The 15,623-nt window shown below is 42.3% G+C and overlaps 1 protein-coding gene across 1 annotated transcript in view; it reads left to right on the top strand.

Annotated features, from left to right (window-relative positions):
• osbpl5 (oxysterol binding protein-like 5) overlaps window positions 1–15,623 on the top strand; it is a 50,002-nt gene extending 34,379 nt beyond the window's left edge. The window contains exons 3-23 of the mRNA XM_038706590.1: window positions 357–512; window positions 772–845; window positions 2,188–2,268; window positions 2,635–2,736; window positions 3,519–3,722; window positions 4,021–4,105; window positions 4,209–4,371; window positions 7,776–7,989; window positions 8,233–8,417; window positions 8,567–8,648; window positions 9,525–9,623; window positions 9,776–9,872; window positions 10,127–10,225; window positions 11,182–11,279; window positions 11,448–11,537; window positions 11,944–12,080; window positions 12,364–12,543; window positions 12,738–12,867; window positions 13,136–13,250; window positions 13,338–13,440; window positions 13,834–15,623. Coding sequence (XP_038562518.1) covers window positions 377–512; window positions 772–845; window positions 2,188–2,268; window positions 2,635–2,736; window positions 3,519–3,722; window positions 4,021–4,105; window positions 4,209–4,371; window positions 7,776–7,989; window positions 8,233–8,417; window positions 8,567–8,648; window positions 9,525–9,623; window positions 9,776–9,872; window positions 10,127–10,225; window positions 11,182–11,279; window positions 11,448–11,537; window positions 11,944–12,080; window positions 12,364–12,543; window positions 12,738–12,867; window positions 13,136–13,250; window positions 13,338–13,440; window positions 13,834–13,969 — 2,610 coding nt within the window. The 5' untranslated portion in view covers window positions 357–376 and the 3' untranslated portion in view covers window positions 13,970–15,623. The remainder of the gene's footprint in view (window positions 1–356; window positions 513–771; window positions 846–2,187; window positions 2,269–2,634; window positions 2,737–3,518; window positions 3,723–4,020; window positions 4,106–4,208; window positions 4,372–7,775; window positions 7,990–8,232; window positions 8,418–8,566; window positions 8,649–9,524; window positions 9,624–9,775; window positions 9,873–10,126; window positions 10,226–11,181; window positions 11,280–11,447; window positions 11,538–11,943; window positions 12,081–12,363; window positions 12,544–12,737; window positions 12,868–13,135; window positions 13,251–13,337; window positions 13,441–13,833) is intronic.

Raw genomic sequence — 15,623 nt, 5'->3', positions numbered from 1 at the left:
CTGATAATGTGCTTGTCACTGCCACACACAGTGCTATTATGAGGACAGGCTGACATGTCCTGGAACAGTAGGTCTTTGTTAGTGTCAGAGAGGAGAGAAAGGGTACGGGAGTCGGACAGACAGAATGATATACACAAAGGGACGGAGTGAGGATGGAGTTTAGGAGCTCAGAGTCGGTGACGCTGGGAGAGGCAACAAGTAAGATCATATTCAAAAGAAGAAGAGCTACAAAGACAGGATGAATCACCTGAACTATTCAAATCTAATGTTAGCTGAATACATGCAAAAAGCTTGAATCTTTTTGTCATTCCTCTGTTTCCCCCTCCATTTCTAAATCTTTCCTTCCCTCCCCCCAGAGGACGAGCAGGTTGTCAGGATGAAGGAGGAGAATTTGTTCCATCGGAGGTTTTCTCTGTGCCCTAATGCCACCTCCCCACCCAAAATTGACCCCCACACCCTCACCCGGAACCTGTCTTACGGAGGAGACAACGACCTCTACAGCTTCAGCCCAGGTAAAATGCCAAGACGTCAAAGCTGACAAATGAAATCTCAATCTGACAAAGTATATTTCAGTGACATGTCCTAGTGGATTCCAGTGTCTGTGAAATGATGGTGTACTGTGTTGCACTGTACTTATTCCATACAAATCAACAAACCCTAGCTGCTGCTTATCAGCAGCTTTTGGGGCTGCCATGCTTTTAATTGTCTGTCTGCAAGTTTTTTTTCACTCAGTTCATTTGTATGTGACTGTGTGTTGTGGGTTCCCACCAGGCAATGAGACAGACAGGAACGGTCTCTCCATGCTGAGTAATGAACTTAGTCCTGCCCAATCACCAGGCAGCAAGGTAAGAACACAGTTCCTGATTGGGCAGCTCCTCAACAGCTCACTCTATCTGACTTATTAGGTGAGCCTTTTGTGTTCTATGAAAATTTCTTTTCTCTTGATTCCTTCCAATATTAGCAACCTGAGACATCTACTAAATTTTAAGTAGACACAACTATAATTTTTGAAGTCTTGTTTTTAGTAGAAGTCAAGGAATATCAGTGCATTTGAAATGTAAAACAGACATATCACTTTTTAACAAACCAGGAATGAATAGCATTTTAAGTCATGACACTGCACCAGTGTAGTAAAGTCGTATAAAAGCTACGGGCCATGGTGGGAACTGTGTCTTCAGCACAAGCCATTTATTTGGCAACCATGACCTCTTTGGTCCTGGTGCTGCCTATCCTGCTTATGTTGTATTAGTCCAAACAATCTGTCTCCATTCTTTAGTAATACTAATTAAGAGTGGTCAGTAAATGTTTCCAATGGCAACTGGTTAATCTCATCTTGTCTTGTCTCCTCTTGTCGACCTGTCTCGCAAAATTTTCCATTTACATGTGGAATAATTCACAGGCACAGCTGCATCTCTGGCCTTTTTGCCCTTTCTTCCCCCCCTGAAAGCCCTTATGGGACAATAGGAGACTGAGCACAGCCTTCCCCTTGCATGTTTTCCTTTATTCAGGCTTGTAATAGTGTCCCGCGCTTTAAGAATGGTTTCTTTTAATACAAACAGATATAAGCGCCTGTGTAGGCTCACCAAATGATATTGTGAGTCATATTGGTTTAGTGCATACCAAACAAGTGGTTATGTAATTACATATCACAGTGAAATCACAGCATAATTTACCACTGAGATTCTAAATATCTACTCACTATGACCATCGGTCAATGCCCTTTTGCTGTCTAACTGAGGAAGTCAGGCAGTCAGCTAAGTTGCCTTGCTGATCCAAAGGGCCACCCTCCTGCTTCATACACACTCGTGGCATGTCAGATGTGCCACGTGGAAAAGGGAACAATTAAACAACATAATGCAAGCGAGTCAAGTTGGTTAACTCTTATGGCGGTGGTTCATCGCAATGGCTGACTTTGTATTGTTTGTTTAATAAGGCTGCAGCATTATTTTCTAAAATAAATAACGTATTTAATGTTCTGATTGTTAATCATTTAGTCTAGATTTGATGAGACTGAACTATGTTTCTGTACTTTTTTTCAATTTTTACAAGCCAATACAGTCATTCATTTTCATATACAAAACAGAAGCTGTACTAGTTTAGTTTACTAGTCAGTCATTAGTTTGAATCTCTCTTCTCCCTCCTCTTCATTTTCACTAACTGTCTTGTCTCCTCCCTCCCTCCCTCCAGTCTGAGTCCAGGATGTTCAATGGTGTTGAGAAGGACTGCCCCTCTCCCACAGAGAAGCTGGCCCGGAAGGAGTCTCTCAAGGTACACATCACTTCCTTGCATGAGGAACAGGACAAATATTGAGCATTATTTTTCATTTGGATTGCATTGAAGTCCATATAATTTAGCTCTTCGGTATCTCTGTCAATCTAAGCTCAGTGAGTTCAATTTATACGAGCCATCTGGGAAACTTTTGAAATGTCCCCTAATTATATTTTAAATGTGTACCCTTTTGTATGTTTCAAATGATCAACAATGAAGACAACAGTTTAACGGCACGATTGCTTGCACTTGTTTGACTCTGCTTCCACCTAGTGTTGGCACTCTTAGATTGGTCCTGAACAGGAAGACTGATGACTCATTCTTTCTTTTTTTTTTTTTTTTTTTCTTTTTTTTCCTGTTTCACAGGTCCAAAAGCAGAATTACAGGCAAGAGAAGAAACGCGCAGCTAAAGAAATGTTTAGTGCACTAAAGGATCCCAGTGTTGTCATCATGTCCAACTGGCTAAAGGTGTGGGGATGTTGTCTGTTAGGGAGAGCTGTTGCATTGGCACCCAAAATAATGATATCTCTGGAGTCACACTGGCAGCAAGCTGTTCAGATGTTGTCTCATCTGTCAATACACCTTTTGCTAATTATCATGCTGGTTGTAATTTGTTCATCTGCTATTCATAGTTTTCAGTCATGTGACATGCTCGGTGACCTGGAGGGCAAAACAACACACCAAGATAGCGGCCCACACCGGACTCCCTCGTAGAGATGCCGCCCAAGCCGTTAAATTTTATTTGGATCACCTCTCAACTCAAGAAAAAGATAGATATGGACACAAACTGCAAGCGTTGGGCACTTGCGATCCCTATAACAGCACCCACTGCGGTATTTCTGCCATTAAAAACCCGCCGTGTCCCTGCCAGCGCTCTGTGGTAATGTTTACGTTTACCTTGTAGGGAATCCCTCACCTAACACAGCTCAGTCTTGTCTCTTGTAACAAACTCAAAGTAACACTGTATCACTTGCTTCCTGGTTGGTGTGCAGCGGAAAATAACGTCTTTTTTGCCCTCCAAGGGAGCGTTTTCCTTGGAATATGATGTCACGTGAAAACTATGAATTACAAATAATGTGCAACAATGGAATAGTTCTACAGCTCGGAATGTGTTCATGTTTATGTTCAGTTTACTGAACATAATGTTGCTATATGTAATTGTAAAAAAACAACATTATCATATTTCTTGTGTTCATGTTATGCTCTGATGCTATAATGCCATATTCCATTTCTTATCCCTTGTCCTTCAGATCCGTGGCTCTTTAAAGAGTTGGACCAAGCTGTGGTGTGCCCTGAAGCCTGGAGTTCTTTTGATCTATAAGACCCCCAAAACGGACCACTGGGTGGGCACCGTCCTGCTCAGTGCATGCAAGCTGATTGAGAGACCCTCCAAGAAGGACGGCTTCTGCTTCAAGCTCTATCACCCACTGGACAAATCCATCTGGGCTGTCAAGGTCACACACGTTTGTAGACTCGTGTCTTTTGGTTTTTATAAACCCAGTAATAACAGATGATCAAGAAGATGATAGTGAAAAATTTGTTTTAGAAACACTGAAAATTCTGGGTTTACTTGCATTGATTCAAACAAAAGCAATTTTATCTGTAATTATATTTGATTTCATTTTTATTCACCAAGTTTTAATTTTAAAGTGACAATTATCCTGTTCGGGGATCCATTAAGGCTTGTTTCTGTTGGTACAACATGACTAAAATGGGATGAAGCGTGACTCACAGTTTCATCCATATGCTCAGGGTCCCAAAGGAGAGAATGTTGGCTCCATCACGCAGCCTCTACCTAGCAACTACCTGATCTTCAGAGCAACATCTGAGTCCGATGGTGAGGCTTATGTGTGGTCGCTTCGGTTGGAAGTGTACATTCTCGCCTTTTTACGAGCAAAACGTATTTATGACACTCATTTAAAATGTGTCTGTCTCTCCAGGCCGGTGCTGGATGGATGCCTTGGAGCTGGCTCTCAGCTGCTCCAGTCTCTATAAGCTGACCACCAAAGGTGGGAGAGAAGCAGATATCAGCACGTCTTCAGAGTCTTCCAATATACTCCACCTGCTGCAGTCTACCACACTCATTGATGCAGAGCTGCTACAGTAAGTAATATCTTTAAAAGGTGTTGTTTATTTTTTGTTTTTTTTGGAATCGCCTACAGTTTATTTTTCAATGTTTCTTGTAATCACACTACAAGATGTTGCTTTTGCCAGTTCATGCACGATACTGCTTTGCTACACATCTATGCTGTCTTATGTGTGCAGTAGTCAGAAATTCCCAGGTGTTAGGTCCATAAAATACTGTCCCTGTGATTTCTGGTCATCAACTCGGAATAACAGCTGAAGAAACATGGACTCCCAGAGATATGCCTTATACTTGCACTGCCCCTCAGTGCAACTCAGTGTTAGCTATGTCTGCCGCATGTTTCTAGTAAAAGTGATTTTTTTTTTTTTGTTAAATGATTCATCACACACAAGTGTACCTTTAGATCTTGCAGCTCCAGAAAATTTTATATATGACATGTGATGTTGTGAAATGTATACATTGTATGCTACCATTCTGACATTAGGTCACGAAACTGCATCCTGGGAAAAAATAGGACTCCAAAATCATGTCTTTAGTTTAAACTGTAACCATTAACAATGCAAAACAAAATAGGCACCCAGCTTTGGACCATCTTTGTTAAACATGTCATACATATTGTATGTGTGTGACACATGGAGAGAGAGAAAGGGGAGACCTAAAGAGAAATTAACTGTGGTTTTGTGGTGTGTCATTTTTCATTGATGAAATGTGGTGTATAAATACACAGCAGCACTGTGATGCTTTCCTCCTGTGCTGGAACAGTACAGTATACGCAGACAACAGAACAAGTATAGTGTGATGTTGCTTTAGTTTGAGCCTCTCATGTAATCCTTGTTTATTTATAATTGTTTTTACATTTAATCATTGGAGCCACTTGTGTATAAAGCAACACCTTGTGAAACTGATTAAAATCTGCTTTCCTGGGCATCGGACAGAAAATTTGGTGAAGATTATTTAGAGCTGAAAATATTATTATGATTATTATTATTAGTGTGGAAATGTCAGAGGAACAGTCTTTAAAGTCTTTAAAATGTGTCAGTCTTATATTATTTATATTGTCTATAATAAATAGAGCTTTGAGTTTTAAATTGAGATATAGATTTTGAAAAAGTAGTGTAAAGAGTGACTATAAGCAAGGCAGCCAACACCCATAATGTGGTGGAGAGTGGAAGACTGTGGCTATACTGAACTCCCAAGTATATGTAGTTTCTTGTAAAAGCTCTATTTATATATAAATCTTACACTGTTTTGCATCTGCTATAATTGTGTTATTGTTTATTATTAGTATTTAACAGTATGTGTTCATGTGCTTATGCTTGTGAGTATGTCTGTCTTTTTTTTTTCTTTTTTTTTTACAATCCTCACATATGTTGGTATTTATCCATCATAGTTATTTTCCTATTTCTTCTTGAAATTGTGCAGCGCTCTTCTTGCACTGTTTACATGCTACGTTACATAGACATCCCTTTCCTCCCCACCCCCTCCTCCCCCTTAACCTCCCTCCATGGATGAACCCTCCCTTGGGCCATCCATCCCAGCTCTCCCTCCCATTCTGCTCCTCTCCCAGCCAATTGCAGCAGCCCGTACGATCACATGACTGACAGAGGAGCAGGAAGATGGAATAGAATGTTAACCATACGCCACCCAGAAAGAGACGGCAGCAATACAGTGCGCACACACACACACGCATGCAGACACAGGCACACAGATAGAACAGGCACACACACATTCAGGAAGCGGGCGTGCCAGAGTCGAGGAAGCAAAACAGCACCTTTTAGTGACTAGATTAAAAACATTTCCGTGCACACAAGAGAGGAGAGGAGATAAGGACAGACTGCGCCTGGATTTGGATTTACTGGTAACATCATTGGTGGTGTTTTGATTCCCGAAGAAGAGTTTGTCTGTATGCTGTATGTCTTTGAGGTAAGGTAGGTCGCCTCTGTTCCAGGGCGTGTTTGGGTTAATGAATAACATTAGTGTTAGTGATTCAGAGTGTGCAGGAATCTGATTCTTTTTGTCTATCTTTCCCTCAGGCATTTTGAAAATTGAACTCCCTTCCATTGTTGTTAGGCAAATAAGCTGTTTCCTTGTTTTCTGTCACCATAATCCCAGCACTGAATGTGGTTTTGAAAGCATATGACACACTACCCTGTCCTAATGTTGTTCTGTATTTGTTAGTAGTGTAGAGGGTGTGAAATATGCATGACCTGCTTTAATTTCTGTCTGTCTGTTTCTGTGTCCCTTTGAATGTGCCTGAGTGAGGTTTTGGACGTGTGCACCCACCAGAGCACAGAGACATCGACTGTCTGACTTGTAAAATGGCTGTAGGATTGGAACCATGATGTTCCTTTTTTTTAAACTATCGATTTCACCCCTCTTATCGCCCTACTCATTCTCGTTCTCCTTTCTTTGGCCATTTAGAAGCTGACGCATGACTTTCTTCACTTTATTTCTTTTGATTTCATTTTACTTTGCTCTGGTCCAGTTGCTGACACATCTGATGTCTGGTTTTGACTGGACTGGACTGGACTGGAGAATACCACATTGAGAAATTGTCAAATCAGCAAAGGATGCAGTTGAATTAGTTATCTCCCAACATTGTGTGTGTGTGTGTGTGTGTGTGTGTGTGTGTGTGTGTGTGTGTGTGTGTGAAAGCATGAGTGCTTAGATGTACAGAATGTGTATGTAAGTAAAGTACATGCATATGCATACAGTACCCTGTTTGTGTCCCCTGAGACAGCCAGTCACATTCAGACCAGGCAGATCAGGGGGGATAAGGGATGAACTGGTGTGGTTTGGTCTGGTTGTCCTGACAACCAGACATGGCAGATTTACTAAATACATCCAGACCATCCAGGTCAGCCAGGTTTTTAAAGTGGATAGTCTCTAACGCAGTGGGCTTTACTCATCATAGCCGTGAGGAGGAGGATATGGGAGAACATAACAAATTCAGTATCCTTGGATGCGCCATGTTCGAGCTGTTCATAGGTTGCCTGGCTGAAGAGGTAATCATCAAAGCTTTGGCAGCACTGAACTAATATCAAGTAAGATGATTATACAGTAATGTCATGTGACATTACTCATCTTTAATGTCTAATCTTGATCATTAAAACATCCTCAAGCGCCCACACTCGGTTAGATTATCCCTGGTAATGACTTACTGACCTTGATAGAGCTACATATGATACCAGTTCACATCTGCTAAGATGCAACAACTGTAAGTCAGAGATCAGTGCACAAATTTTTTTTACCTCATTAAATCCTGTGATTGTTCTTCATTTGTAATTTATAACATAATTTCCAAAACGGCTTTGACATAGCTTAATCAATGACTGGACATGCCGTAGCAATAAAATGGTTGACAATCAGGGCTTGCTTATAATTCTAACCTTAGTGTTCACTTCTTCTCTGTTACTATCAGATTAAATGACACTGTGCTGCTGGGCAATCACCACATGGAGCATGACGGCTTTTCAGACAAATCCGAGCGTGAGGCTCATGATGACTGGGACACGACAGCTAATGAAAACGGTGGAAGGCTGACGGGGGAGAGCGACATGGACCAATCAGACGAGCTGTCCCCCGGGCCGCAGGCTACAGCCTATGTAGAGCAGAGCACAGAGGATATGGCTGAGGTGAGGGGCTGAGTTTACAGATTTATTTATTTATTTAGGGAGCTGTGTCATTTGTTATATTGTTTTTTTTTTTTTTTACGTTCAAAGTTTCGTGGTATTTAGTTGTGTTCTGAAAACTGGTTGGCTTAGAGAAATTCTGTTCTTGATTGTCCCTGTCATCTCAACCCAGGTCTCTGACCAGAGAGATAATAATGTGACTCTCTGCTAACCCCACCCATGTGCATGTTGTATGTTTTATTTCAGGCTGGGGAGGCGTCCCAGGTGGAGACTGTATCAGAGGAGAACAAGGGTCTGATTTGGGGCCTGCTGAAGCAGCTGCGGCCAGGCATGGACCTGTCCAAGGTGGTGCTGCCCACCTTCATCCTGGAGCCACGCTCTTTCCTGGACAAACTGTCTGATTACTACTACCACGCCGATTTGCTCTCACAGTGAGTAACTTAAAGTCACTATACTGTGCGTGTGTGTCCATAGGAGTGTGTACGTTTTAGGATTTTTCAGATGAAGACTGGAATTATTATTTGCCTGCTTTTCTTGTCATAATTGTTGTCTGTCTCCTTCACCATCTTTGCTGCCACAGAGCTGCACTGGAGGAGAGTGCATACGGTCGGATCAAGCAGGTACTGAGATGGTACTTGTCTGGCTTCTACAAGAAGCCCAAGGTAAGATTTGTTTGCTATAGTGCCAAATGGCTTGCTGCTATCATAGTGGCCCAAATATACAAGACAACCCTGATTATAAGATGCAACACCTGTTTTTGGATAAAGTCTTTTGGAAGATGATAGTTACGTAGCTAACACCATGTTATTACATAAACTAAAACAGCTAAATCAGTAAAAACTAAATAACAGTGAAGCAGACAACATTTTCAAAAGAATTTATGAGAATCATTAAATAAAATACAGTCAACATAAACTATAGCTTTATGGTCTTTCAGATTCCATCTCAAAGATCAGCAGTAACCAGATGATTCAGCTGTTTAGTGGCATTGCCAAAGCTTTCAGCTGAATAACAGCTCCCTCCATTCTGTTTTTTAGTCTCACACTCACTCTCTCTTGTCAGGCTCTTGGACGTGGCCGTTTTACAAGTACTGGAATATTTTCTGTGTTAGCATTTATCAAACCGTCCCTTTTGGACTCACCATCTTCTAACTTGATATTCTGTGACTCTGTGTTCCTTGGCTGCTTAACGAGCGACTCTGTCTTGGATATGTTTCGGCTGTAAAAACGGCAGGAGACACTCCTTAGGAACTTATTTCCTCAGTGACAGCAAAACACTGAACATGAGCCAGCAGATTATGGCTGCAGATTAAACAAGCCTTGCTCAACACTTTTTGAGCTGACTAACGGAGATGGCTGGGTAGAAACCTGATTTATCATTATCAGGACGTCTAGGCGACTGTGTGCTGCAGTAGTGTGCATTATTTCCTGCACAGTACTGCTGAACTGTTGAGTCCAGACAAGTGGTAATGTGTTCCGTGGTGATGCTTATTATCTGTGACAATTTCTAACACTGCTGTATATGTTTGCTTTTTCCAGGGTCTGAAGAAGCCATACAACCCAATCCTAGGGGAAACGTTTCGCTGCTGCTGGCTTCATCCTCAAACTGACAGCTGCACTTTCTACATAGCTGAACAGGTTAAACCAGATTCATAACTAGGACGTGTAAATGCACAGGACACGATTCGCTCCTTGTGTGAAATATTTTGCATAAAATGTGCCAGAGGTTATCTCACACCTCCTTTTCTCACTCTGCTGCTCAAGTGTCTCTCTTTTTTTTTCTCTGCCAGGTGTCCCACCATCCTCCCATCTCTGCCTTTTATATCTGCAATAGGAAGGATGGTTTTTCTATCAGCGGGAGCATCCTGGCCAAGTCCAAGTTCTACGGTACAATACACAGCACACTACAATATGTACACTACAATATGTAATCCTTTGTCATAGCAGAAAAATCAGCAACAGGGACTACACATACATATGTTATATATGATCAAATGTAAATGCACGTAAAGACAAATCCCCACCCTTTCCTCGAGGTAAGACAAATTGCTGCCGGAATGAGCTTTTTAAGGGGAGTCTACAGGGGAAAAAGATACTTGTATTTTTTAATCAAGGGATTTTCTGTCCTTCTGCTGTTGTAGGTAACTCCCTGTCAGCTATTCTGGATGGCAAAGCCAGGCTGCTGTTCCTGAGCAGGGATGAGGAGTATGTCATCACCATGCCGTACGCTCACTGCAAAGGTAACCGATCTTGATGGCTATCACTGCTAATTAATCTGCCCATGCCCTTGATGCCATGTTTACATTGGCAGTAGGTTCCCATAATCTCCTTTACACTGCATCATCTCTTTGGGGGGGAAAAGTATTGTTTAGTTATTTATTGCCATACATTGTTTAGAGACTTTAAGGTGCTGATGTCCCTCTTAATGCCGTTACGCTAATAACAATCCAGTTTTGTTCATTCAGAACTTAACAGTCACCTTCACTGTCCCCTTAAATACTATTAGATCCATTAGCCAGCTAATTACATGGTTAGGGTATGTTATGGTTTTAATCAGTCCAGCTGTCTACACAGGGTTTGTGATGGTTCTAGTTTTACTCATGTTAAACAAGCATAAATTTGACCTGAAGCGTTTTTTTTACGCGTCAAGTCCATTTTAAGTGCGCTGAGCGCTGCCAAAACGTGGGTGACCTGCACTCAATCCTGTGCCTCAACGCATCCTGTGCAGACACAGACTGAGCACTGAAGCTGCTGCTGCTGCTCTGCTAACGTGCCGCTCACACTACATCTCCTGTTTCATTACAGCAAATTATCATTATACAGCATGTTTCGTCTTCTTTGTTTACTCCCTGGATGGTTTTTAGTTTGTGGAAAATGCCTCACCCATCTGACCGTGGCTGTTTGTTGCCATGGTCCTCGTTGTCAGACTACGTCAGTTCAATTCTGTTTATTCAGCGAGTGTACATGGGTTACGTTATAAATTACTGTCTTTATCTTGTGTCACGGTCCAGTCAAGCAACGCGCTCACTGCGAGTGCCTAGATCATGAATTATATTCCTCACCTTGCAGTAATACGGGGAATGGTATGATTTACCTTTTGACTTCCTACAGGATTTTGTTGCTCTTCTCATCTATATTCTGTTCAATGTTGTGCCGTTTATCTGATGCTGTAACACTATATCTGTGCCTCCTGTAGGTATCCTGTACGGCACTATGACACTAGAGCTGGGTGGGAAGGTTACGATTGAGTGTGAGAAAACAAAATGTTTCACTGAGCTGGAGTTCAAACTCAAGGTATAAAGATTTAGTTAACATCTGTAATGTTTGTAAATGTTCTTTCACCAGTTAACTATTTTCTTACATTCGAATAGTTGCTTGACTAGTCAGCAACTGATGCTGTACACACTGAGATGACGGCAGTTTTAGTAAAGGTGTTTGACACATTGACTCTGTTCACTGCAGCCTTTCCTCGGAGGCGCCTGCTCTGTGAATCAGATCAGCGGGAAGATCTCTGTGGGAGAGGAGCTACTGGCTACCGTTGATGGACACTGGGTGAGAGCTTTTAACCCTCCGCCCCTGCCAGCCAGCTCAGTCTCCCTTTTTAAATTCATCTTTCAGCATCACTCTCTGCCCCTTACTTGCTGCCACTCAGTATACAGTAATTGTAGTAATTAGAGGCAGAATTGGTAAGTAGAGGTTTAGGAGGAGCAGCTAGGCAAGTAGATGACCCTGTTTAGAGGGCTCTTACAGTGGGCTGAAGGGTCTGACATAGTAAGAAAGTATAGAAAAGTTTGAAAATGAACGTTCTGGACATTGTTAGCGAAAACAATAAAAGTAGAAAAAAAGTATCGCATTACATTTTTATTACATAATTAATGAACATTGATAGGAATATTGAGCCGTCTGTGTGATGAATTGCTTTTGATTAATAATTTTGTTGGCATTTTGATGGATTCAGGACGGTGAGGTGTTCATTCATGAGAAGCACTCGGGCCAGCAGGAGACCTTGTGGAACCCGAGTCCAGACATTCGCAGCAGCCGCCTCAAGAGACAAGTGGTCCAAATAGACCAGCAGGGAGAGTTTGAGTCTGAAAGGTAAACCACATGCGCTTATTTCCTAACTTAATTCAGTTTATAATTTGAGGAAGCATGAAACATGAAAACAGGATAAAATATCTTTCCCACAGAATACATTTTGCAGGTAAAATAGAGGTGTAATTAATGACATTAATAATGGCATCTGTCAGTGAGCCAGCATGCCTTCCACTTCACATCACAAGCAAACAAACTAAACTACTGCTGACTTCAACAACACTTACATGTGCAATCTGTCTGCCTCGTGTTCATGCAATCTTAATATGCGCTTAATATGCAACAGACTGTGGCAGCATGTGACCAGTGCCATCATGGATCGGGACCAGCTAAGGGCCACCCAGGAGAAGTTTGTGCTGGAGGAAGCTCAGCGGACCGAGGCCAGGGAGAGAGGAGACAAACCCTGGACCCCACGACTTTTCCATCAGGACCCCGTCACCTCCGAGTGGACCTACAGGCACATGGAGTATGAACACACTCACACCAAGCCAATAAAACACAGGGGATGGCACACACTGGTCTTTTTAGTTTAGATTTTAGGTCAGTATAACGAGGATTTAGCCGCGGATTAAGGAGAGGAGAAAAAAACGTGGAAATAATGACATGTTCAGATTTACATTGCACTGCGCCCACAGCTTCATGTATTATCCTATTTGGCAGCACGCAACCATGGGACCCTGAGCGCTCTCTGGTTCAGTTCGAGAAGGATGGAGTGATTCAGACGCACGAGAAAAGCCAGAGGCGACACAACAGACTCTCCTACAGCCACAGCTGGGCCAGCCGACAGAAGGTTAGCCAGACCAATCGCACACCTCCAAACTAGAGTTATACTGATTTGGTGTTCGTGGGTGTGTCATTGACATTTAATCAAATTGAAAGCTGCACTGGTTTTTGTCAAGTCTGCACCTGTTGGAAAACTAGCAAGCATGATCAGCGCCTTTATTTCTCACTTGTTAATCGTTGCAGTATAGCTTTATTCAGCTGTTAACAGTTCACTGTCAGTTTGTCTGAAGGGAAGTTTGAATCACTTACAGTAAAACCCTTCTGCTTCCTCTCAGGCTGAGGTGAACGGGAAGCACAGGAAAGCCAGCAGTCAGCCGTCCAGCTGCAGCCAGAACACTGAGAGCAGCAGCACCACACCAGAACCCACACACGAATCCTCAGAGGGTGAAGGTGAGGCATACACACACACGCACTCAAAAAACGAAATCTTAAATTGCGCTACCGAAGTCGTTATGTTCTCGCCTGTCATGTGTCCAGGGTTCTCAAACCAATGTGCACGGTGCAATAAAGAGGTGAAGGACATTGCCATGATAGAGACCACCATCACATCTATTCAGAAGACACAGCAGGACATCCAGAGGTGAAAATAACGCACACGTTTACACTCACACACACTTGTGGAGGGAAGAGGGGTAGCATAATGTCTTAAGAGGTCAGAGGTACAAACATCCTTCCTCTTGAGGTGAAAAAAAAAAAACAACCTTCACACGGATCTTGTTTCTTATCTGTGAAAAGAAAGATGTTTCTCAAATTTAAACAATTAAACTGTCACGTCCACTGTTGGATGGATAGAAAAGTCAGTGCATCTGTAACAAAAATATCCGTACTTGATTGATATCAGCGCCAGTATCAGAACTTGAAAAAATATTTTTTCTGCACATTTGTGTTTTCGTTCATTTGATGTTGTTTAGACTAAATTCCTCCTGAGCATTGTTAATCACTTGTTCACGCTGACCCTTCTCTCTCCCTGTAGGAACCTGGTGGCTCTGAGTCGTCAGCTGGCTCGTCAGAGGGCAACAGACGACAGCGCATCGTTAACAGGCCGCCACTGTCTCATCCTCTGTGTACTGCTCCTCTCACAGCTCCTGCTCAACTACGTCTTCACCTGAGCCCGCTCCTTGGGGAGGGGTTTCCCTCTGGCACTGATCTGGCATTAGATCCCTCCAAAAAGCACAGTCTCTAATCAGCAGCTGAGACCTCGGATCAGTGTTAGGAGGGCAACTTTGTCCCTTTCTGATTTCCTCTAAGAGATGAGGAGCACGGACATTATAGCAATAAACACAGCCACAGCCACCGCCTGTCAGCCATCTGCAGAGAGTAACGGCACCCCTAGTGTAGCCAGACTGAAACAGCACCCACGCACTTTGGACAGGAAAGGAGGGATGAAAAACAAGCATGGCTCAAAAGATTTTGAATAAAAAAAGAGGAAATGTATGATGAAGATGAAGAATGCTTTTGCAAAAAGATATGACAGAGAGGATGTTTCACCATTCCTTAGTGTCTTTTTATATTGCCCTGCAATACTGTTTATCTGTTAGTGTGCCTGTATGTGTGTTGTGTACCTACAGTACAGTAGGCCCTATGGGCGCAGGCAGATCACCGCTTGGACTTCTTCTACTCCCCTTCCACTCCAGATTCTGGGCCTTAACGCTAAAGCCAAAAAGAAGAAGAAACCCACGACGTATACAAACGAAGGAATATCTTCCAACAGTGCAATTGTGTGTGTTTTGTATCGATGTACGCTCAAATACACTCTGTCTCATCTTTTAATGATGATGAATTTACCAAAACAGTATTTATAATCCGAAAGGACAAAGAGTACTTGTTTACAGGGAGCACTGTTTGTGTTTGTATTGACACACAGGAAGGAAGGATAATGGGGAATGAGGCAGGGCAGAGAGCCAGAGTGTCTTTGTATTTGTGTGCCTGTAGTGCTGTAACCGAAGGGATAATAACATAGCACTGCTTTGGTCTAGACCATGACACTAGTGTGTACAATCAGTTACATAGAGATGCAACATGTGGAAGAAGGGGCAGAGGGAACGAGTGACAAAACATAAAAGAAATTGAGTACTTTGGCCTAACAGAAGGGGTTTGTGTGTGCATCTTGGTCCACACCATGTTCAAGTGACTGTTTTAAGATGTAAACACTTAGTAATGAGCTTTTTTTTTTTTTCTTTTAATCACTTTGTATATATTTGTCTCAAGGTCTGTGTTTCAAAAAGAGATTTGAGAATGTATTTATTGGGCGATTAACCTTGACTTTCCTAATCTAATTCAGCTTGGAGGACGGAGACCAGGAGTGACAATCGCTCTCCCAGGGTTGTGTGGGTTCGTCGTGTGTGCGCGTGTGTGTGTGTGTGTGTGTGTGTGTGTGTGTGTGAGACACAGTGTGACAGTGTGAGGGAGCATGTTTGCGAGTAAGCCATTATAGTTGTGCTATACAAAACCAGGTGTGTGATCTTGGTTTTTACTGATTTTTAACCCTTGGATTTCAGTCTCCATTGCCAGTACTGATCTACCCATCGGGAGAGACTCGGAGAGCACAAGAAGGAAGTCGACTCTTTGAATGCTTTTATTTACACCGTAATTTGTTTATTTTCATTATTTTCCTGTTTTCTACTCTACTGCCATGTTGTGATGATTTTACATGCCAGATATTTTTGTCATATGGAATGAAACTACAGAGAACAGGATGTTGCCCAATGTTTTCATTCATACCTGTTGCGTACTGTAGCACTACAGTAAAACATTTTAACCCTA

Source organism: Micropterus salmoides, unplaced genomic scaffold (assembly GCF_014851395.1).
Source record: "Micropterus salmoides isolate LMB-PRFRI ecotype aquatic unplaced genomic scaffold, ASM1485139v1 Ms_hic_scaffold_8, whole genome shotgun sequence".
In the NCBI taxonomy this organism is placed as follows: Eukaryota; Metazoa; Chordata; class Actinopteri; order Centrarchiformes; family Centrarchidae; genus Micropterus; species Micropterus salmoides.
Note: the sequence above shows the minus strand (reverse complement) of the source record. Positions and strands in the feature narration are given on the sequence as shown.